Source organism: Motacilla alba, chromosome 17 (genome assembly GCF_015832195.1).
Source record: "Motacilla alba alba isolate MOTALB_02 chromosome 17, Motacilla_alba_V1.0_pri, whole genome shotgun sequence".
NCBI lineage: Eukaryota > Metazoa > Chordata > Aves > Passeriformes > Motacillidae > Motacilla > Motacilla alba.
Window position 1 is genome coordinate 458,565 of NC_052032.1, and position 24,930 is coordinate 483,494.

General features: G+C 46.7%; 1 protein-coding gene across 2 annotated transcripts in view; it reads right to left on the reverse strand.

The window, feature by feature from the left end:
• Window positions 1-24,930, reverse strand: part of RABL6 (RAB, member RAS oncogene family like 6) — a 52,962-nt gene that overhangs the window by 11,818 nt on the left and 16,214 nt on the right. For both annotated transcript variants that reach the window (XM_038156215.1, XM_038156216.1), the window contains 7 exons: window positions 23,269-23,321; window positions 22,103-22,194; window positions 21,118-21,258; window positions 19,972-20,077; window positions 15,487-15,590; window positions 5,668-6,014; window positions 3,283-3,448 (listed from right to left, as the gene is read on the reverse strand). In XM_038156215.1, the coding sequence (XP_038012143.1) occupies window positions 3,283-3,448; window positions 5,668-6,014; window positions 15,487-15,590; window positions 19,972-20,077; window positions 21,118-21,258; window positions 22,103-22,194; window positions 23,269-23,321 (1,009 nt within the window). The remainder of the gene's footprint in view (window positions 1-3,282; window positions 3,449-5,667; window positions 6,015-15,486; window positions 15,591-19,971; window positions 20,078-21,117; window positions 21,259-22,102; window positions 22,195-23,268; window positions 23,322-24,930) is intronic.

Below are 24,930 nucleotides of genomic sequence, written 5' to 3' on the forward strand. Positions count from 1 at the left end.
TCCCCAGTACACTGAGGAGTTCTCAGAGCTCCCTGCAGGACTCCTGCTCACAGTCACCAAGGCAATTCCCCTTGGGTAGGGGAAGTAATTTCACAAATTCTCAAATATGGCCCATTGTTCTGCCACATCTTCAAAGACACTTCAGTCCTGGAGCTTACCCTTGGCTACAGCACACCCAGGCATGCTAGTGAGCTGTGTAAACTCAACTCAGGTATCTGCTTCAAAATGAGCATGAGACCTGAATGCATCTTACTGGGACATCTCAGGCCTTGTTCCTCACTCAGATACAGGGGAAAAGCAGCTTTCAGGATTCCATTTTTTAAAACCAATAAAATCTCCTCAAGGTTTGAGTGATTCCACAGATCTGCTGTGTTCTTTAGGTCAGGGAAAAATTTCTGCAGTGGATTTTATGGGAATTACAACCACCTCCTCACTGCAGCAGAAGCTGATTATCAAGGAGATTGCTTACAGAACTGGAATGTTGTTCCTAGCTACTGTGGGGCTGTAACTGACATCCTGACAGAAATCAGTTATTGCAGGTGATGGTCAGGACCACATCTGCATCTCTGAATTTCTGCACATCTGGCTTATTCTAGTAGGCCATTTTTGGCAAGAAACAGAATGGAAAATTGCCAGACCACTGAGAAAACTGCGTGATATATAGAAGAAACCAGAGCAAGCCATGGATACCAGGTTGCAGAGGAGTAATAAGTGTGTGAATTTGCAGGGACGTGCTGCAATGTCTTTACCCAGGGAGACAGAGCTGTTGTGACTGCACTGGGTATCACTGTGAGCAAAAGATGAACTCTAAACAAAGGAGCAGGGCTCTAGCACCCCTGTCTGACACGTTTGACTTTTTATACAGTTTAACACTTATTTGCTTCCACTGACTGACACTGTGGAGCAGAGGAGCCTTTGTGAAGGATCAGCCTCCCACCCACAGAAGAACTGCAGCTCCAGAGCTCTGAGGGCACCTCAGGACCCAGTCCCTCAGAAGGTCAGGCTTGGCTCTTCTGATAATTCCTTGTTAAACCCAGTAAAATATCTCAGCTCTGCCACAGCCATGAGCAAGACACTTTGTAGGCCAGCATGCTGCCAGTAACCACCACTTTTTTCTTGCCTTTTTTCTTTAAGTTTTAATAAAACATCCACGTGTTCTGCCATCACAAGGGATGATGATTCAGGCTGACCCGCATTACACAGGCATCGAGCCTCACAAACAGCACTGATTTAAGGTTGCTGTGGTTGAAGTAGAGAACACTGGGTCTTGACAAGGATGTCAAAAGAGGCAGAATTCACAGATGAGCAGTGTCCATGCTTAATTAGTCTCCTGGTTAATCCAGCATTGATGACAAGAGGCAGCAGGCAAGGAATATTCTGAGCAAAGGGATACAGAGCCTGAGAGTATGCTTAGGTCACCTCTTAAGAGACAGTCTGCTTTCAGACAGCTCGCTGCACATCCTCTTGTCTAAGCAGCTCAGTATACACAATCCCCTTTTTTTTTTTTTTTTTTTTTTTATTTTGGTTAAAAAACATCAAAGCCAGGAAAAGAAACAAAGGGGAAAAAAAGAGAAAATACAGCTTATGGCATAAGCACAGCTCTGCCATTTTGAGGAGATAATTATAGAGTCACAGACTGGTTTGCTTTGGAAGGGGCCTTAAAGCTCAGCTTGTTCCAACCCCCTGCATTGAGCAGGGACATTTTCAACTGGATCAGCTGCTCAGAGCCCCATCCAGCCAGACTGGGAAAGTTTCCAGGGATGAGGCATCCACCATTTCCCTGGGCAACCTGTGCCAGGGCCTCACCACTCTTGTTGTAAAATCCTTCTTCCTTATACCTAGTCTAAATCTCCCCTCTTTTAGCTTAAAACCACCATTTCTTGTCCTACTGCAACAGGCCCTGCTAAAAACTCTGTCCTCATCCTCCCTTAAATATTGAAAGGCAGCAATAACATCTCCCCAGAGCCTTGTCTTCTCCAGGTGAACACCCCCAGCTCCCCCAGCATGGCTCCAGAGCAGAGGGGTTCCAGACCTTGGAGCATCTCCATGGCCTCCTCTGGACTCTCTACAGCAGCTCTACATCCTCCTGATGTAGCCCCCTCAGGGCTAGAGGCAGCTCTGCAGGAGGGGTCTCACCTGAGCAGGGCAGAACTCCCTCTTCCCTGCTGTCCATGCTGGGGATCAGCCCAGGGCATGCGGGGTTTCAGGGCTGGGGCAGGTCCGGCTCTCACCCACCAGCATCCCTAAGTCCTTCTCCCCAGGGCTGCACTCAATCCCTTCACCCTCCAGCCTGGATTGATCCCAGAGTTTGCCCCAACCCAGGTACAGCAACTTGAGCTTGGCCTTGGCGAACCTCATGAGGTTCCCATGAGCCACTTCTCATGTTTTCCAGGTTCTGGATGACATCCCGTTATTCAGGAGTGTCACCCACACTACTCAGCTTGGTGTTATTGATAAACCTGATGCAGGTGTCCTCAATTCCCCTGTTTCATGGATGAAGTCCATGTCTCAGTACAGATCCTGAGGGACACCACCCATCTTCAACTGGACATTGAGCCATAGATCACTACTCTCTGGATGTGAATATGCAACCCGTTCCCTATCATCCATCAAATCTGTGGCTCTCCAATTTAGTGAAAAATTCTGGGAAGAAACACTAGACACAGAGAAAAAGAAAGGCACTCCCTAAGAGTTTTTTTGATTCTGCAGGCAACCATGCAGTGACACTCCCAAAGGAGCATGATTTTCTCCATCCTTCCTTCCAGAATCCCACAGAGCTATAGAGTGCTCCCAAGTGTCCTCCACCAAGCCCCAAACCTCTTTATAGTGCCTTAGGAATAAGATTACCAAGTCGCAGAGGAGTTTGGCCACACTTTGTGCCTCTGCAGAAGTAAAATATTCATTAAGCAAAACATAGTATCCCTGCAAAGTGCACTATGTTCCAGAAGGAAAATATCTCAAATGATTTGGTGTGTTCGTCCAGAAGGAAAATTCCTTCCTGACCCAAAGGGCCCAGTGGTTTAACTTGAGCACAAAGCAAGACAGCAGCACCAGGAAGGTGATAATCGGCTTTTTGTGATGTTCCTCCTTCCTGGGGAGCAGTGTGTGTCACTAAATGGGAAACAGTGAATGCTACGACTGACCATAGCACAGCCAGAAAGCCTCTGGGGCAGCTAACTGCCCTGGAATCACGGAACGGTTGCACCACGTTAGCCAGGCTGCACATCCAGGAGTGTCCCTGCTGGGGACCTGCCCTCCCTGCTGCCACTCTCCTTTCCTTACCTTTCACTATCCACACGGTGTTTGGCCTGTGGTTTCCCTTTGTCCTTCTGTGGCACTGGGTCTTCCAGAAAGCTGTGGTCCAGGCTGTCCTCGGGAACAAAGTCCTCCACGCTCTGTACCTTGGCAGGGGCTGCAGGGTTGGGGGGAGGAGTGGCAGCAGCAGGATCTGCATTAGTGACAGGAGTTGTAAAACACTGGTGTCACTACAAGCAAGACAGAAATTGGCTTTTTCCAGATCTGTGCTGCCCTGGGTGGCAGCAGCCATGAGGCAGGACCCTGGCTCCACAGCGAGGGAAGAGGAAGGTTATGAACAGGATATAAAACAGCCCAGAGTCTGACATGAAGGCATTCACAGATCATGGCTGCTGTGGTTTAGAATGCACCAGGCTCATCCAGGCTTTTAGATGGACTGAAAATCTCCCTGGCAAGGGCTGGCTCTGCTCTCCAGGGAAAGCTATGTATGACTGACTGTACCATAAGTTTTATTACACCTGTGCTATGTGCACTGCTCCTGGGGGATGTCCCTTCACTATTCTCTTACCTTTTCCAGACTGTTCAGTTCACCCTCTCCTACCCTCTTGCTTTTTTCAGCTGTAACTGTCCAAGGCAGAACTGTTTACATTGTGCTTTTAGATGTTTTGTGTAAACAAAAGCTCAAGAGCTACTTCAAATAGAGAGTGACTTTAACACAGTTCATTTGTAGAAACACCTTTACCCATCTTCAAGGTATCAGGATGAAAGCTCATTAAATTAGCGTGACTAAGAAGCCTGAAGTGATTAACCTTTCCAGAATTTGCAATACTCAATGTTTTTCCTCTGCTCATGCTGCACTTCACATCTAGACTTTTCTTTTGGGTAAAACAAGACTTGTACCTTTTTTTCCCTAGATTTCACTCTCCTTAGCACAACTTTCAGATCACTCCTGCACACCAACAGTACCACTAATGCCACAGAGTAGCACTGGTGCAAGCTAAACCACAGCCAAAAGAATTACTACTTAAAGACTTCAAGAGAAATCTTAAATAGTAGCTCCCAGAAAAACCAAGTATTACTTGGTAACAATGATTTTTTAGCTGCCTTCCAGTGAATTTGTGCCTGGGTACATTCCAGTGGAGGTGCAGGTCCTTGGCACACCACTGAAACCTTGCAACACTGACACATCAGCTCTTCCTGGCTGCCTTTTGCAACTTGCCCCTAAGCATTCCGAGATATCAGGGCTGAAAGTCCAAAGCCCAAAACAGCTGTCAAGCTAAGAAGGAGTTAAAAAAAGAGAAGAAAAAGAAAAACCCCAAACCCAATCACTGTAACACCAGTAGTAGACCACTTGTCTTTTTTTTCTACAGATCAAAATGATAAAGGGTTTTTTTATCGACAAGGAATTTCTAACATCTCCTCCCCTCTTTGGTTTTTGTTTTGTTTTCTCTGGGAAGGAAGAGTCATAAACAAACCAAAATGGGTGCATTGTGTCATATCTGGGAAGAGGCACAGGATGCAGAACATTGTGTGCAGATCTAAAACCAGACCATTTCAACATCTGAAATTGCAACCCATGTCCCCAGCACCTCCTCCTTTCTCTCTGTGGGTGTCTCAGGAGCACTGTGAGCCAGTGTGAGAAGGAAGGTATTTCCAAAGGGTGAATCAAACCATGTCATGATTTTTAGGCAGTGCCAGCTCTGCAGCTCCAGTTAGCTCTGCAAACAAAGTGAATGTGACAGGCAAATTATGGTCCAGATCAGTAAAATTACATGCAACAAACCCTTGATGCCTCTGCCTGGCACTCTGTCCGGCAGGCTCTGGACTGAGGGCTGAGCTGCTCCAGCGGGTACCAGTGCTGAGGCAGCAGCTGAGGGCTCCCTCCTCCCAGACCTGCTCTGAAGGAGCAGATTTCCCCAGAGGGGGATCTGCTGTGGAGCCTGGACCTACGTGACCATTTCTGGCTGAATAACCTTTAAACCCAGTGCTCCGCTTCTCTCTGTTATGCACAGGAACCCCTCCAGACTCCCACACGTGTGCAAGGATGGCACTTCAAATAGCTTCTCTAGTCATTTTTTTGCTATTCAAGAGGTATTTTTGCTCCTGGTAAGAACCTGACGTTTTACTTATTTTATTAGTGTCTCCTGTGTGTTCAGGATCTTCCTCTCAAGCATGCTACAGCCACCACCCAGATAGCTGGGCACAGTCCCTATCCAGAACAGAGACAAACCAAAATGCTGATCAGGACAAAATAGAGAATGACAGCCCAAGTCTCCCTGGACACCCGCTGCACAAGCATGGCGCCTGTGGCCTTTGCACACCTGTCCGCTCAGCCTCTCGCAGGTAAAAAATTAAATGAAAACCGGAAGGCCTATGGGTCACATCCTGCCAGGACAGGGCACCAGCACCTACCTGGCTGGGGAGGGGTGGGATCGGCCGCAGGGGATGTCCCAAAGAGCCGCGCGATGATGCCACGCTTGGGCGGGGGGGCTGGAGGGGCCACGGGAGCTGCAGAAGGCATGGGGGGCTGTGGGGCCTCAGGGGCAGGCGCTGGTGAGAAGGATGAGGCGGGGTCAGGAGAGATGGCGGCGCTTGTGGCAAGTGGCAGCGGCGGCTGGGGGGTGCTGGGGCTGGAGCTGCCTGTTGATGCGGAGCTTGGAGGTACGATGGGTGACTGGGAGCCTGAGGAGGGGCTCTGCCCGTTTGTTGCTAGTGGTGATGTGTGTCCTTGGCTTCGGGCTTCCATCATTTCCAGGAACCTGTGGGGAAGATAAATTACAAATATAAGAAATGGTGAATCTCAGAATCCCGGATTGGTTTGGGTTGGGAGGGACCTTAAACCTCATCTCATTCCAACCCCTGCCATGGGCAGGGACACCTTCCACTAGGCCAGGCTTCTCCAAGTCCAACCTGGCCTTGGACATTTCCAGGAATCCAGGGACAGCCACAGCTGCTCTGGGCACCCTATGCCAGGACCTCCCCATCCCCACAGGGAAGAATTTCTTCCCATCCAACCCTGCCCTCTGCCAGTTTAAAACCATTGCCCCTTGTCCTGTAACTACCTGCCCATATAAAAAGTCATTCTCCTTCCTTTATATAAGCCCTTTTCATCTGGCTGTGTGCTGAGCTGGGAGAGTATGGGTCTGCTTCCAGCTGGGCGTGGGAGGGTATGGATCTGCTTCACAGTGACACTGTGACTCCATGGGTCACAATAAATCTGGTTTACCCACATGAACGGAACTCACTCCATCTAGATTGATGTGTGGAGAACCCCAACCTGCTCTGCACTACAGGATGAAACTTATATTTGCAACAGTACTGGAAACTCCCTGAATAGACAGACTATGACAACATGCCAGGGCTTGAAATGCAACCTGAAGTCAGTTGCTGGACGTGCCTCTAAAGGAGTTAAGTGCTGCAGGAATGGCATGTTTTTACATTCTGCAGAACAAATCACAGTACTTAAGAAAACTGCTGTAATAACCTCTTTATCCACCAAGAATGGATTTGAGAGGAGAATCCTTGAATATCCAAAGAGCAGAGCTGTCCTGAGGGCTCAGAAAAGACTGACTGCCATTACCCTTCTCACAGGGTGCAGATCCACATGCAGGCTCTCCCCTGCACACAATCCCCCTCTGTGTGAGAGGCCCTGGAGCCAAGCAGCAGGAGCACTGGAGCAGGTTGTGGTCCTGGCTGGGTTCCCGACTGGAAGAACATTAAAGCCTGTACCACTGTGGAGAGTGAAAAGCTCTTTCCTTTTCCAAAAGAAACCTAAGCCTAACCCAAGCCTCCCTCTGCAGCTTGCAGGGTCAGCAGCCTGGTTCACACACTGTGTGCAGAGAAATGTGGACAGAGACAAGTTTTTGCCATTAAATGGTCTGAAAAACAGATCTGCCACATGCTGCACAGCTGAGAGAGGACACCCAAAGTGAAGCATCCTGTGTAATATCCAGCACATCCCAGTCTCGCCTCTCATTTCATTAAGCTTAATGAATTTGTGCATAGAGGCTCTGGATTCAGCTGGTTCTGCAAGACAGACTTTGGTTGTGCTCCAGGCAATGAGAGCGTAAAGGGAGAGCCTCCTCTTGCACACAGACCATGACCTTGTCCTTCAGGGACCTGAGCCAGCCAGAACCTTCCCTGGACTGACTGCTGAGCAGAACACAAACAGCGGGGGCTAAGAGACTCTAAGCCTTGAGATATGATTTCTTATTTTAAGGCAGTAACCTGATATACTTTTAAGGAACAAAATAATATACTTTGTGACCAGCAGTGTCTGGAGCCCTAGGGAACAATAGCCTCAGGAAGCTGTTACTTGAATTGGAAAACCAGCAGTCCTTCCTAACTAAGTAACTGGGTAAAGTGGAGATCAAGGGCAGCACTAAAAAGCAGAATTAGTGAGGCAACATAAACAGACAGGGACAAGATACAGATAGAACTGGATGATCCCAAGTAACAGAAGTAGGAAGAAATTCAACAGTACAAACAAAATTGTCATCTACTCAAGGGTGAGGAGAAGTGTTCTTGCTGCCAGTGAGGAAAAGTGTTCTTGCTGCCAGTTCTCCACATGAGAATGGATGGGAAAGACTTGCCTCACTCATTCCAGAAGTCTGGACTAAGGACTGTAATCCCAGCCATGCCAGAGCCTGGGTGCCACATGCTGTCCATTGATATCCAACCCATACCTGCCCTGATGAAAGCTCCAGCCATCCCCTGGGTCCTGTCCCTGATCACAGAGAGCAGAGATTGGTGCTGCACCTCCACTGTCCCTTATGAGGAAGCTGCAGACTGTCAAGGCACCTACATCAGTGCCATGCTGTGGTGTTCTCACTGATGCTTCCACCAGGATCCAGGCCAAGACTACGAGCCTATTCCACCTGAACACTGGCTACACCAACATAAACTCCCGGCAGAGCTGAGCTCAGAGTATGTGATGCAGCATCCAGTCCCCATCCTCCCTCTCCTGGGGCGAGCTGCACAACAACATGTTCCACTGAAAATGATGCATGGATTTGTCATGCACCAGAGAAAAAAACATAAAGGAGTTTAACTCCTGCACTGAGCTCTGTGGAGACTGCATCAGGTTGGTTTGGAAGGTGCACAGTACATCACACATGCTGCAAGAATATGATAGTGTGTGCCCAATACCTCTCCATCACTGTGCTCCCTTCCTGAGGAGGGGGGCTATGGCTCCGCATCCTCCAAGCAGGGTATGCACGGCATCTGTGGGGTGGGAAAGACAAACCCCGAGGCCCTGCAATTCAGCCCCGCTCCAACAAAGCTAAGGCTCTTCATCCCCAAACCATGTGAATTGCCATGGCCCGCAAAGCTGCTTGTGAGCTTTGCCTGCATACAATGTGCAACTCCTTGGCTCCACATCACATGTGCTGAGTGCTGAATTCTGCCATTCCTCCTCTCTCAGCTTTGATCTAGGCGTTCTGGTGAGCCAAAGACAGGAGAGCTGAACAGCTCTGCTTTGTGGTACTCCTCCTCCTCCCAAGACCCACTCAGCATTAAAAGAGTCCTGCCTCCCAGCTGTGAGGACAGATTAATCCCAGATGATTTACACACACCCCTGTTCCTGTTTATAGCAACAGCAATCCTGGATGGAAGCCTGCAAGCCTGGGCACTGCTGCAGCCAGCAGCCAAGGTACTGCTGCCAGCAGTGTTCGCTCTCCTGACTGTCTGTGGGAACACCTAAATCACCAACACGGATTGAAACCAGAATGAACAACCTCTGAGCTTCAAGTTGCTGAGTCCCACCATCGAGGCAACTGGCTGAGTCAGGCAGGATAAGATGATTGTACACTGAAGATTTGGACACAAGGAGACACAAAGAATGTATAGAGTCACATCAGTATACAGAATATGAAGCTCAAAGAATAGTTAAAGCTGGACTCAACAAAGCACAGGAAACTCTTAACAATACCTGAGTATTTCAAGATTTACTGTACGTGGCTCTGCCAAAGCTGCTCATTTTGGAAACAACCTGCTTTGTTCTGGGAAAGTAGCCAGCTCCAGAGGGAGGGAAGGCTGCGACTACCACCTGTTTTTCCTCCAGAAACACATGAAATTTAAGAGCTAGTTGGAGGAAAAAAACCCTGCTACATAACTGAAGTACAAAGAGTGTCATCCTTCCCTCCAGCACAACCAAACTGGGGCATTGTCTGCAGGCTTTGTCTGCACCTGTGCTCCTGTACCTTTGTCACCTGTGGTGTGTGAAGGGCATAAAAACAGGAGACAGCAAGTTCTTTAGTACGAAGATACAAATGGTTATTTGGGGACAGCACAACACAGACTTTTGCCCCAGCACAGCACTGAGGACTGCTGTGACACGTGTGCTTCATGTCACCTTGACCAGCTCCAACTAGACACGTGGGCCAAGCCTTGTGCTGTGACTCTGGGGAAATCAGGGTGGTCTGACACTGGTTCTATCTACACAGGCTGCATAAACCAGCACTGCTGAGTTCTTGTAGACAGATCTTCTGTGAGGGAGGTGGGTGGAAAACCAGCACACATTAAATGCTGCCAGCAAGCTTGCAGTAATTTCCAGGATGGAGGTGTCTAAGCATCCTCCACACTTTGAAAATACTACATAATGCATGAATGCTTTCTCTGGCTTTACACACACTCCTCAGAGGCACAAGTGTGGCTGTTTTGGGAACACACCAGGCCAAACCTGCCATGTGTCTGTTTTTTCTCAGATTCTACACAATCTGTCCATTCCTTGTTCTATCCATCAGTCCTTTGGAAAAGGACTCACTCAAAACCTTACTGTGGAATAAGCAGCTTTGTGCCCACTCTGGAGGTAGAAGACCAGGTCCTACTGAAGCACAAGATGAACTCACACCCGAGCACCTTTTTTCTGTTGGGATACAGAGACTGCAAATACACCGTGCATGTCCAGGTGGGTCATCTGTCCTCACTCACAGGGGCTCCTTATTTGCCTTTCAATCCTTACATTACAGACCAAGTAACAAGTCCAAAACACCCTCAAACTCCTGAATAATTCACTGGTGGTTGGACCTGCTCGCAAGAGGAGACTTTTATGCAATTTTAAAGATGAGCACGCTCTGTGGGAACAAAAATTCATCAGGGCCTGAGGTTACCGCTGCTCTGCCCCCAGGGCAAACACAAGAAACACAAAAGGACTTGTTAGCCTCACAATTCCTAAAATTGTTAGTGCTTGTGTTCTTTTAATACTGAAGGTGAGAGCAGCCTAAAGCTTTTTGGCTCCTGGTTCTAACATGCTGTGATAAATTGTTCATGTGGTAAGAAAGGCTTTGGGTTATTTTATTAATTGTGAAAATCAGGATTAATTGGCTGGATGACATAACTTTAACTCGGGTTAGCAAGGGTTAGGTTTTCACATATTTGTTTTGGGCCCAGGTCCCTGAATGTAGAATCAACGGCCAAGCAGGTTTAATTCCTGCTGTCATCTTGTTTTCCACCCGACAAAATGGATGCAGCAGGATTAACTCCCTGCTCCACAAAATACAGGACCTGCTCCATGTCCGCACTTCTCAAGCAAGATTGACTGATGACAGGCTTAGATGCACTTAATTCTTAATGCAGCATCCCCAAAAAATATGACCTAGATAAAGTCTCATTCCAGTTCAAGCTGGCTCCTGACCTGTCTGATGACCACAAGGATTCACAGCAAGTGGAGAAGATAAAAGTGGGGCAAGGGGAAGAGAAAGCAGGAGTGGGTTTACTTTCCCATCTGGTAATTCAGCCTGTGGCTGGTGTCACTCCGGACCTGTATTTACATACAGTGGAGGATGCCAGAGAACAGCTCCAACAGCAGCTCCTCCTGCCACTGTGTGTGTGTTACTCAGCGCCACAGTCTTCCTGAAATTATGAGCTATGCTCAATGTGGAAAAAAAGCAAATAAAACCCCAACCCCCCAGCCAATGATTCTGCATTGACTACAGCTGTCTCTTTGGGGAATGTGTCTCCCCAAAGCAGAGTCCTTAGCAAGAGAGCCCAAATGCCTGTCTGCAGTCACTGGTCTGGCACCCACATGGTGAGAGGAGACAGCCTCAAGCTGTGCCAGGGGAAGTTTAGGTTGAGTATCGGGGAAAATTTCTTCACTAAAAGGGCTGTCCAGCCCTGTCACCCTTCTGTGGGAGAATGGGCACATTGAACATTTACAAGTTTTCCTTGAAAACAGAATATAAGCTGGGTACAATTAAAAATGGAGAAATTGAGCAAATTAGGTACAAATTCAGAACATCATAAAAGTCATTACTGTTAGCTTAATAAGAATTCAAGAATTCAAAAAGGGCTGAAATGTTCTTTTAGCAGCATTGAAAATGTAAATTCTGAAAGCACAGGGACAGTACCAGAGCCAGAGGTGTGTCAGGCAGTGAGGAGCCTAAATACACGGGAAGAACTGGAAGCAGACTGTGTCTCCCACAGGCACATCCAGGCAGTGGCTGCCCAGGCTGGCTTACGTAAGGTAGAAGAGGCAGTGTCGTGTGCCACCTCGTGTTGTCTCTGGGATCCACATTTTGGATCAGTTTTGTCCTCAGGCTCCCCCCTCACTGCAGCAGGAGGAAGAATTCTTGTTCTCTTTCAGTTCTCACTGAGCCAAATTTAGCACTGGTCACTGTAATAGAGTAGCTACCAGACGGACATAGGGGCAAATAACCGAGATGTCCTAGTGCTGTCACCTTGCTGTGCTCTGTGCCCTGATTTTATAGCAGGAGAGCAGGAATGGCCTCTGAGGAAGTGCTGCAGGCACACCACGGCCTGTGGCCTCAAATACCTGCAGTCATCTCCCCTTACTGTGCAGTTTGGGTGACCCATAGCAGAACTCCCAGTGCTGTCTGAACTGAAGCAACTGACATAAAGGCTTCGTGACAGGAGGTATATGACAGGTGGGGTCTTGTGACAGGAGGTGTGACAGGTGAGGGTCAGGCTCCTCTACCAAGCAATAAAAAGGAAAAAGCAAACGAGGCCTCAAGTTGCACCAGAGGAGGTTCAGGCTGGATACCAGGGAAACTTTCTTCACAAAAAGGGCAGCCAGACTTTGGAACAGACTGCCCCGATAGTGGTGGAGCTATCATCCCTGGAGTGTTTGAAAAACGTGGATGTGGCCCTTGGGGACATGGTTGGGTGGTGGCTTTGGCAGTGCTTGGCTGACAACTGGACTTGATAATCTTAGAGGGTTTTTCCAATCCTAAGGATTCCACAATTCTGTAATCTGTCAAGGGTCACCAACTCACACTGCACCAACACACATACTGTACACAACAGGGCGAATGGCAGCAGACAATGTACCAGGTGCTCACTTGGACATTCACTGATGCAGCATATTAAACCTGGTGTCTTAAGTTGGAAAATGCAAGATCTGGCTGGGGCTGTGTATTCTTTTGCCGTCTGTTAGGCGTGGGGAAGTTATCTTCTGTTAATTTGGCCACCTGTTAGAACCAGGTGGAACAGTTTTCTTTATCTCTTCCACAACCAATCCTCCCTATAGAAAATATCTTCTGTTCATGGCCAGTGAGTGTCCCTGCATGGCTGATAAAATTCCATCATCCCATGGAGAGATGCTGAGGCCAGGGGAGGAGCCAAGCATTCCTACCTGGATACAATCTGAGCCTGGAACAGCACAGCAGCCTCTGCCCCCTGCATTCCCAGAGGAGCAGCTTTCTTCTCCCTGCATTCCCAGAGCAAGAGCAGGCCCACTTACACCAGCACTGGACCTTCAGAGGAAAACTCCAGCCTTGCCCAGGATCCCTGCTCCAGCAGAACCACAGCTGGCACTGCAGGAGGGCTGCAGCCACCATGGAATGGCACTGCTGCCACCACCCTGACCCACAGGGGGTCAGGTTGGATCCTGACGCTGTCAGTGTTGTTTTGCATTACTGCATTTTAATTTTTATTTTAATTTTTTTCCTAATAAAGAACTGTTACTCCTACTCCCATATCTTTGCCTGAGAGCCCCTTAATTCAAAATTATAACAATTCAGAGGGAGGGCATTTGCATTTTCCATTTCAAGGGAGGCTCCTGCCTTCTTTAGCAGACACCTGTCTTTTCAAACCAAGACACCTGGTAATCCCAACATGACAGGCATCTGACAAGCATGGATGCAAGGACCTTCCCAAACTCTAATAATGAGCACTGCAGACCTGCCTCACCGCTGCAAGCTCTGATTGCCATCACACACTGTTGTGTCCACATGTACTCTGTTTCCCAGCCCAAACTGTTTACTAAGGTTGAGACTTTACCCAAACCTGGGTTCTCTGACATATGAATGTATTTCTTTAAATTAGGTCTTTGGCTATAAAGCAGGAGCTTTATAGCCAAAGACCACCTGCAGGGATAAGAATGTAAGAGTGTAAGAAGTGCATATCTTTCAACTCCGGGGCTGAAATAACACCTTTGCAGCTCATCTGTCCATCAGAGGTGCCATTTAAACAAACAGACTCTCTGTTTCTACCTGGGGTACAGAGAAATACCTTAAAAACCCTAAAATAGCTCTCTTTAGTCAGTGTAATCAAAGTACTGACACATGACACTCCCTAAAGCTTTTCTTTTGGGATCTGTGTCTCTAGCCAGGAAGCATCCAGGGGCATTTTAAAGCCCTTTCTCTAAAGAAGCGTTATTTTCTGAGAGTGAAGAACTTTGGCTTCAGTACAGATATGAACATGCAGGAGCTAGCCAACTGCATAATGATGTCACTTTATTTGCTAAACCAGAATCCTAGAGAAAAGTCTTGCTTTTAAATATTTCATCAACTTCTCCTTTGTCAGGCTCTGATATTTCTGAGGCCATGTTAAGCTAATCTGCAATCTGACAGTGCCAACAGCCTCCCAGCAGGGCAGTGTGGTCACACTGGGTGGGATTATCCAGTCTAATACCTGTTGCTGGAAGTAGGAGGTCTGGCCACGCCTCCACCACTACCACACTGCTGCTGCTGCCTTTAAGATCTAAGATCTCTTCTCAGAGCCAGCCCAACACAGACTAACCCTGAGGTAGATATAGCAAAGATAGATTTTACAGTCACAGAGTCTCAGACTAGTTTGGGTTGGATGGGACCTTAAAGCTCATCTCATTCCATGCCCTTGCCCCAGGCAGGGACAGCTTTCACTGGACCAGGCTGCTCCAAGCCCCATCCAACCTGCTTTTCTGCTGGATTTGTGAGCTGAAGTGACACCTATGGAGACCCACCACACGCTTCAGCTGCTGGAAGGGCAAGAGGTGACAAAACAGCAAGATCTTGTGCTGTGAGTTTGAAACAGCTCTGCCAACTCCTGATTCTATTAAGTATCCTCCCATTACTGAAGCAGTACAAACAAAAGCATGGAAAACCATCTGACAAGCACAGCCCACGCAGCCCAGTCCTTTGAGTAGGGACATCAAGAGAAGTGCTGAAGGCATGAGGTGACTAACTAGTCCTTCAGGAGTAGAATGAGGTGAATGCTCTGAAAACAGCATTGCTTTATGTGAATTGGGGTGTTTCAATGCCCTCCAAGGAAAACATGCTGAACAAGGTCATAGAACTTGAAACTTGGTCTGGAAAATGCTTGTCCAAAAGCCTGTGCATGAATATTTCATAATCATTGATTCCAATTTCCAAACAAAAGCTGCCTGTAAATAATATTTTTTTGATACATTCTGAGGCTGACATTTCTGGCTTGCACACCACTGCAATAAAGGCCTTGTCATGGGAACTCACAGAACATGGATTCTTGTTCACTGTGCTACAGGTGTATTGGCTTTATGGGGCTAAAGCAGGTAAACACCATTACAAGCAGCCAGGGTGCAGAACAGACACAGAAATACACCAAAGAGTTCAGAAGTGCTCAAAGAGAACAAAAGATAGCAGTGTTGTTGCTATTACTTTCTGCTGTCATAAGACACAAAATACACAGGAGTGCAACAGCCAGGAGAGGAACCAACTTGTGCGCTGAGTAGCCGAGAGATGGAAAATATCCCCTTCCAGCACTTTATCTACTTCAGCATGTGCTGGCTCCAGGTGTGCTGCTCAGCCCCACCTGCCTGCCCTCCCCAGTCACATGCCTGTAGGAACCAGACAGTTTCACAGGCATCCCCAGGTGCATGCTTTTCTTCAGGTGATGCCATTCAAAAGCAACGTTTCATCCAAAGGATCCCTAAATGTTACTCGCTAGATCCTTCAACCTGGCCACATGCCACAGCTGGGGCTGCCCAACATTCATGTGACACCCAAAGCAGTTAGAAAAGACAGCTTAGTGACATACAGTTCGTAGTTTTGGTCTTCAGTCTCTTGCTGCACTGACAGCTCCTCCAGAGTTGCATCAATATCCAGCTGATTTGTCTCCAGCTGCCGTAGCAACGTCTCTCTCTGAGGAAAGGAAAACAAGCTGGGTCTGAGCAGAAGGGTCACTGTAACAGATCTCTGTGCACTGAGATCCTGTGTCACCACTTTACCACAGCATCGTGTGCAACAGGAGCCCTGGCCCTGATCATGGTGTCCATTTAAATACAGAGCACAAAGGGAAGGTGAAAAAAAAGTAGATAATCCATAAAGTCTGTGTGTAAGAAGCACCTTGTTCTATGAGCTATTCTCAGCCATAAATCAATAATGTGTTATTTCAGACACCACAGCATCAGTCACATTTGGAGAAAGGATTCAGACCCTGCAGAGATCAGTTGTGCAACTCATTCACTCAGGCTTTTTGATTTTCCCTGTGCTAGATCAGCCCCTCTGGGAGCAGGACCCAGCTGAATGCAAAGCCTCCCAATAATTTTTTTTTGCTGTTGAGGTAGATGAGGGAGCACAACCTATCAACTCAGTGACATTTCAGAAGCCCTTGCCCCTCTGTCCCCAGCTGCTGTTCCATAGATAGGGGACAGACACTCTAGCCCACTTTCAAAGGGCAATAAAGTGAGTTGACTGCACTAATGTAATCCAGGACTGCCCCACTCAGTCCTTCCGTTCCCACATTTCCCACAGAACTCAAACAAAAACCTCAGCTGAGGGGAAAGGCTCCCTCTTCCCAACGTCCAGATGATAGGAAGGAGAGATCAATATCCACAGGCACAGCCAGCTCTCTCAAGGGCTGCAGCCCTCCCGGGCTGACATAGCATCCACTCCTGCAGAAAGATCATTCCAGATCCCCTGGACTAGAGCTTGTCAGTGGTGCAAATCCTGCCCCACAGCCCCATCCCCTCTGCTCAGGCACAGCTGGCTGGCACACAGCTGGGCACTGGCCCTGCCCATCAGCTCACCTCCCAAATTTTGGAGTCAAAAGCCACATGTTTGTGCCTGAGGGCATCAATCCTCCCTCTCCCACTGCCTATGTACTGGGTGGCACAGGAGCAGGGCCAGCTTGTGCTGAGTTGGGCTGGTGACTCCCAGCCCTGCTCAGTTCCCGTTACAGCAGGGCTGTGGTGCCACAGGCTGCATCCCTGCCTGGGCAGGAGGACATACAAGAGAAACCCCAGGCTTCCTCCAAACTGCCAAGATTTTTGCTTTGATAACTGCCTTATCCTCCAAGTACATTTCAGCTTTGCTCTGACAAATATTTTTGAAGGCTAGCATCAACAACCATGGTGAATTCTTAATTCCCTGACAACACTTAAATTCACTGCAGAAAGATCCTATCAGATTAGAAGCCCAAAAGGAAATCTATTACATAATTCCCATAATAATATCCATCTGAGAAGACAAACATTTGCATGAAGTGATGGTGTTCAGTCTCTACATGCACATGCTGCTGGCGTTATGGTTTCACAGATGTGATAACTTTGAAGCTATCAAGCCACTGCACAGGTTTGAAGAGTAATTAACTCATCTGGCTCACACAAACCACACCAAGTGCTGTTCTCTGGAGAATGATCACAGCACAGCCTGAGCCCTCCATGGAGCAACTGATTTATGTCAAATTCTACTATGACTGAAATCAGCAAAAAAGTTTAAGTCACTTTTATTTTGTACTGTTAGACCAGGTGACTCATCACAGCTGATAACCCTAATTTATTGGAAGACATAGCCCTTCTTGAAATGTAAGGGTTTCTGTGATCATTTAAGCTAATTTACAGCTTCCAAGGCATATAGAGTCTTCATGTTTATCTTTGCCATTGTGTTAAGAGCTTGGAGCAATCCCTCTTTTCTTTGCTGAGTAATTTTTATTCATCATATTCAAGTGCTCTCTGTAGATGGAAACTTGACTTTAAATAACATGCTTGCATGGAATTACGAAGTCATTACTTAATGCCAATTCCTTTATTGTCATTTACAGACAAGAAAGATTCAGCAAAATATGCTATTCATATTTAAAGTTGCTACCCTGATCAGAAGTACTAATGAGGACTTTAGAATTAAAATTCTAAATTTCAGAATTCAAGAAAATCAAGATCTCAGAAGCAGTAGATATCATCATTTCATATTATTCATGAAGTATAAGCAAAAAATGAGACAAAAAAGGGCAAGTCTGCAGCTTCTTTGTCCCCAGTTTCCTAAGACAGGTGAAATACATGCTGAGCAAATTAGCTGAACAGAGACAGAAGGGCTACTGCTCTCCAGTGCTTATCTTAGACTCTTTGATAATGACTTTAATTAAACTTGTTTATTAAACAAGTGGTGTGCCTTGCCTTACACTTTGGCACTGAGACATACACCAGTTTTATTTATTTCAATTTTCACAAATCACAATAAATCAAGAATACATAAATAAAGACAGACTTGCAATCAATTTTGTACACATTCATCACTAACAAACTTCCAAATACTTCAAAAATATATTCTATTTTACCAAGTTGGTTATTAAAATATTAAAGAAACAGCTTATTTTTTGCAGTGACCCAAAATAAAGGAATAAATCATGTGCTAGAGACCAGTGCTTCAGGTGAAAGGCACTTGCAAGAGCTTCCTGGGAAAAGGCAATCTCAGCTGTCTGCAGAATCCTGTCTCCTTCCAGCACAGCATCTGGAGGCCTGGGCAACCTGATCCCATTTGTGGGTTTCCAGATATACCTACAGCTAAACTGCATCCTCGGATTTGCCAATCCTGCCCCTGGAAAGGAAGTTATAAATAATTGAAGAGCTCAGGCTGACAGAGACAATGAGCTCTGTACTGGGGGGTATGGATTTCAGCCCTTGCTTTCGCCATGGAAGATGCGTGACTATAAAATGAGCACAGGAATGTGCCACTGAAAACCACACGCTGACCCCAACCCTGCTGAGAGACAGCCTGGGACCTCAGACACAGCTGGACCACTCTGCCCTGGAAAGCTGTGGAGGGCAGGCTGAGAGGCACAGAAACATCTGAGGCTGACTAAATCCTATGTGCATTTCATACCAGGCAGCATCCCTCTCCTTTAATCCTGCTCTGCTCCAAGGAGAAAAACTTCCTTCTGGAGCCTGGTACCGGCAAGGATCTCTGAAGATACAAGAAGAACCTTCAGGAATTAAGTGACTTTGTGATTATGTGATTTTCCTACAGATTGCAGCTCATGCTGCACTGGATGTTGAACAGGGCCAGCCCTGGTCCCTGTGCACTCCAACACAAGGTTCCCAGTGAGTGTCTGGGAGCAGTGAAGTCCCCAAGGCAGCTACTGTGGAGCAGCATGAGGCACTGCCTATAAACCTGTGGCACAAGTGGCACTGGAGAAACCAATGCAGCCCATTTTAGGTGAAGTCTGACCATCAAGTAAAGCCCCAGAAACTGGGTGGAGGCAACCAAAAACCTCCAAATGTGCAGTGTCATAAACTCAAACATTTCACCAGCAACATGCTGGCAGATTTCAGTCTTCTCCACTGAGCAGCAGGCTGGATTTACAGCTCATATTTCTACAACCTCCCCCTCAAGAAATTGTTTGACTTGTTTCACTGAGCTTTCATACATTCAATTCTCTTATCCTAGTTCTTTCTGCTCTGCAGCCTGAGGACTTGGTAACATCCACTAATATATCTCAGCTCCTTCTGAACTAGCATTTCACTGGGGATTATTTATATAAAAATACACACATACACTTCAATTACTAGTGAAAGATAACAAAGATCAACTGCCTGGGTTTTCCCCATCAAATAGAAAACAGTGACACATCATATGTGCCCTCAAAAAGCATAAGCTACTTATCCCAAAGGACCCCTGTAGGATCACCCAAAAAGCTGATCTTCTAAAGGCCCACAGATGAGAATCCCACTCTTTGCAGCCTTTGCCCTTCCCTCAGCCCTCCCAAGAATCCTCAGATATGAAGGAAACATGAGACTGGATCCATGTGAACAGGATGCAAGCACATGGATCTCATTTCTAATGGTGTTTACCATTAAGGCTAAGATTTTCAGCAAACAGAGGTTCCTGAACCACTCAGATAATGGCCACCTCTCTTCTCATCTGAGTTTTAACTGAACAGAATTGAAATCCAAAGTCTAACAGATGTGTTATACATTTTTGTATACACATACAAAAATACATTTTTGACCTGGTAACTGCATCACTGGATGCCATTTTCATGTCAGTGAAAATGGAGCCTTTCTCCAGAAGTCAGCATTGGGAACTCAGCACAGCTGGCCTCTTGCAACCAGAGACATGTTTAAATCAGTCACAGGCACTAATGTTCTGACATAATTTTGTTATATCAACTCTAATGAAAAGTAGAATCTACTCAGGATCCTTTAACAGCAAATGAAACCCCAAATACCAAATTCCTGCCTTAGAAAGGAAGCAAATCCAATCTGTCCCACATACCCAGCACATCAGGATAACATCCCTGCCTTACCTGCAGCTGCAAGAAGGGGATGTTGAAGAACTTGTGCAAGTACTTGAGGCCAAAGCTGTTCTTCATAGAAGACTCAGCATAGCGGAAATAGGAGGAGCCGGGAGGCCTGTGCCAAGCAGAGAGGAGAACACTGTATCCAGCACAACTCGCAGACCCTGCACAGGACTGAGTTACACACCATGAGCCACCCCACAAGCCCAGCCCCCACCCTCAAATGTAGCCCAGGGCATCATTCTGCTTGGATTCATTATTTTGTGTACAGCCAAAACTCACACTGAAGGGTGGCAGAAGGTGGCTGTTGGTGTGTGACAGTGTCATGTGCCTGCCAGGCTGAGAAATACTCTGTCAGGACGCTGGGATGTTGGTTTCCTAAACGGGGGATTCACAGCTTTACAAGTTGTTCATTTCACAGTAAAGGTTTTTGTTTTAAAAACCACAATCGGACTGACAAAAATAATATACAGAAATTATTTTGTAAAGAAATTATTTCATAATGGATTAAGTCTTAAAACTGACACCATTTCTTTGTGCCTGACACAGGCATAAACAAATAAGAAATGAGGAAAATTTAAAAATACCTTAAAAACATAAAACTACATAAAAAGGTACATCTACTGAATCTTGACCAAAAAATACTATTTTGTACCATGTAACAGAGCACCTCAGATCTCTGCTTAAGGGAAATGCTTGTCTGGCTGATGAGGGACATCTGACTTGACCGGGGCCTGCAAGTGCTGTGTGGGGGATGCTCAGAGGCAGAGCAAGGACACAGCTGCACTGGCTGGCTCTCGTGTAGCTCAATCACTTGGGAGCAAAGAACAGCTGTGCTTTGGGGCGAGGACTCTCTCACAGGAGAAGGACTATCCAGAAAGAAGACAACTTGCTGGGAACAGCACTTCTGAAAGGCACATGCTGCCGGGCACGTGCTGTCTCATGCTGTTTCCAGGAGCATGGCAAACAAACTGCTCCAGATCCAAGGGCCCATGGCGTCAGCACATGCTGCTTGTGAGACACAGGGAGCTCTGGGAGCCCAAGGCAGGCACGCAGGACAGAGGGCACATGTGACATGGATGTGAAACACGACTGACGTGGTCACTGAGGGGTGATGGCAGGGAACAGCTGAGGCCTGCTGCCCCACCCGCTCACCTGTTCAGGTTGTCAATGAGGTCCCGCACGTCGCCGGGCAGGATGACCCGGTGCTCCCCCATGTCCCGGTAATTCCCAAGCACACACACTGGAACGTGGGTCGGCACTTTAGGAAGCTCTCTCAGAATATAGTTAAATGTCCTTCATCAGAGGGGGGAGAGAGAGAGCAGATGAGTGGAAACATCCTTCTATTAGCAGTTTCATGCACAAATCACAAAGAAAAAAAACAACAGGAATTGTTTTTCCAAAATCCTTCCAAGTCTGTGACTTCTTTACCCCATCACAGAAACACATTAGCCCTCAATATGTTTGCATGATTCTTTATTCAAAACCAACTTCAAAAGCTCAATAATCCACTTTCATCAGAACCTTCACACCTCCTACAGCAATCTCAGTTCTGCAAAACTGTGGGGTCAGCAGAAGGAAAGGATTCCCTCCCTTCAGCTGTCCACAGGCTCACTGACCCACACCAAACCTGAACAACACCAGCCTAAATATAAAACAGGAGTTCTAACCCTCTCCTCTTTCTACTCTGGATTCCTTATCTCTCTCACTCTCCTCAGATGTGCAAAACCAATAGTTCATTACTTCTGCAGATTAATGCAGCCTGGGGCCTCTAAACAATCCTTAGTAATACCAGTTTCTTGGGAATTTCTCACTAGCATCCTCCTTTCCCTTGTGTTATGGGGAGCAGGGGTTTGCAACATGCACTTTACACATGTGATAGCACTAATTATCAAGCCTCAGTCAGGAGCATATCAGCAATTGCAGCACACAACCCACAGGGACAATGCTTGTTTGGAACAAGTCCAGGAGAGGAGTGTATTAAAAGCCATGTCACAAGATAAAGTTTTTATTTTAAAGGATACAAGCTTGGTCCAACTCATTAGACAGGTTATCAGCTTACTGGGAATCTGGAAATCTGGAAGTCATTTGTTTTGCCTGAACAAGGGAGAATCACATGGTGCCAGTAAAGGTCTCTTACCACTGCTTGGTGATGTCAAACATCATCACTACACCATTGCAGTTCTTATAGACATCCAGGAACTCTGCATCCAGAGCCATTTCCGATTCTGCCTGAGGAAATAAAGGCAAATAAGCAGTAAATAACTGGATTCAACTTCAGGCTGATACAGAACACAATAGATATAGTACTGACAGAGCAAACTTTCTAAAGTGACAACCACTCTAAGGAGTACCTGTGGATTTCACACCACTATCACTGAAATAAGATTGGTGGTTCCCAGCTTCCACTTCCCATAGGAACAGGATGTATAGCACCTGACGGTCTCTGACAGCACATGCTAAAACCCACCCCTGTCTTTTCCCCTGTGCTCCCAAATCCTGTGTTGGCAAGAGAACTCCTTACAAACATCAGAGTGGAGGACAGAGGACACAGCTCCCATTCCATCTTCTTCCTGACTCAGATATTGGCTCTACTCTTAATGCTGCAGGTGTCCAAAAGCAGGAAGCAGTTTCTCCCATGGACAGCTGACAGGATTAGTACCCAACTGGCTTCTCACCATTTGGATTCTGCATGCTGCTAAGTCCACACAGTACGGGTCCCAGCTTGGTCTCCATAGTCCTCGCTCAGTCTCTATGGCTCCTACTGGAATTTGGTGCCCCTGGAATAATTCTCACTCCTTTCCCAGCAGTGAAAAATGCACCCAAATTTGCAAATGAAGAGGCAGCTGTGGTAACTGTTCTCATAAAGGCTTTTCCCATGGGAGAATATTTTGAGGAAAATTATCTTCATCTGAGATGAAGATAATCAGCCTGAGCAGATGGGCACCAGTGAGAGTCTAACAGCCCAGCTCCGAGGAGCGGCCAGAGCAGGGCATCAAGTAATTTCTTCAGGCCCCACAAGAAGGTCCTGACAAATGGAATTTCTGCCTCTGCCCACAGGAAGACAAGTACAAAGCTGCTGAGCAAACATCCGGGGCACAGTCATTCCCAGTGACAGAATGGAAACCAGCAGGGAAGTTGCAGTGAGGGCAGGAGCAGGGCTGAAATGCACAGAGCAAGGAATGAAGAGCATTGGCATCACCCACCTGACAGGAAGGCCTTAGGGCAGGAACAAATATAAAACTTGCTCCCCATGGACCAAAAGTGGACAAGAGGCCTCAGACCTCTGAATTCTAGGTAACTCACCTCCTGAGGGTCATTTTCCAGTTTCAAACCATCTCCTCGTTTTTTGCATTTTCCTTGAAAAGAATGGTAAAAAACATAAAAAGCATTACATTGAGCAAAGAACGGGAAGATGAGTCTGGACAGGTGCACAGCAGTTAGAACACAGCCTTAAAGCAAATCCTACTTCTACTGTAAGCCTAGGGGATGAGGAGGGGTGGGATACCCATGCCTTGCTGAAGAATCCCAGCTAGTCTATTCAAAAATGAACAGTAAAGCAATCCAAAGACAGGACTTATCCAAGAAGAAATCCAAGAGAAATCAAATAAACTGTGGGAAGGGGGTTGTGAAGATGGAGAGACAGCCTATATGTGCTCCAAAGGTCACAGCCAGAGGGTCAGGTCTGGCCATCACCAGTGAAGGCGCAGAAAAGAAATCCTCCAGAAGCACCACCCAAAGCACACAAAAATAAGCCAGGTAGCAGATCAGACTCCCAGAAAAGTGCAAGAAGCAATGTGCCTAACGTTTGTAGAAGACACTAGAAAACCACTCTAGAGACTTGCCCTGCAGTCCCACAGCCATGGTCCCACCTGCAAGAATCTAGTGGTTTCTCTCTAACTCATCTGCTTCCTCTAAGGCAGTTAAAGGGGCAGTTAAAGCCCCTGAAGCTTCTCTCTTTCCTTACACCTTACAGAAGCATTTTCTTCTGAATTTTAATGTACCACTAGCATTTAACTCAGCGCCCCAGAAACAGTGTTTTTAAAACTTCAGCCTCCCTGGAAAATTTGTGTCAAGTCAATTACACACTAACTGTGTTTCCAAATCTTATGGCCTGGAGTCTCAGCAGAGAGGTGTATCTGTACCTATGATTATCAGAGTGGCCATCAGCTGATTTTCTGGTGTAGACACTTTGCTCTAAGGATTGCCAGGAATCTCAACATCTTCTGTCACCTACTGCCAAAAAGGTTTAGTGTGGACACACCATGAAAAAAATTGACCTCTTGTTTAAAGTGAATGTTCTGAGTTTCCATAATTTTATCAATGATAAGCACTGCACAAAGAATAACCCTACAAGATCAGGAGTTTTGTTTGACAGATACCAAGTACCTCCCAGATGTTACTGACAGCATTAAAGAACTGTACTTCTGAAATAACTTTGTTGTGTATTTTCCTAGTCTAAATAGCGATGAGTTAGCTAAATTATACTTGGCACAGTCTTGGAATTGCTTCTTATAACTTCTAGAAATTTCCTGTGTCGCTGATAACAGAAGGTGTTGGCAGCTCAGATGCACCTGAAAAAACCCTCCCATTGACTCTGTAAAAGACTCTCTAACACTGAGGACCAAAATAGCTTCCACTAGCTCTTAACTTAGCCGAATCACATGTGGAATTCAGGGTTCTGCTAGATGCTGCATGTGAAACAGGGTTTGTTTTTCCTGCACACAGCTCAAGGATAAATAGTAAGAAAATACAGTTATTCAGAAAAGCTTTAATGCTGCATGTTACAACAGGTGATTCTGGGGGTGCTTCTGTGCATCACCGCAAAATGTTTGCTCCACTCATGTCAGCTTACTGCTGACATCTGAAAGTAGCAGAAATATTAATCCTGATCCCTCCTCATTTGGGCAATGTGTTTCCCTGAGGGATCCAAGTATGGGCTCTGATTCTTCCGAGCCAAAGGTGTGG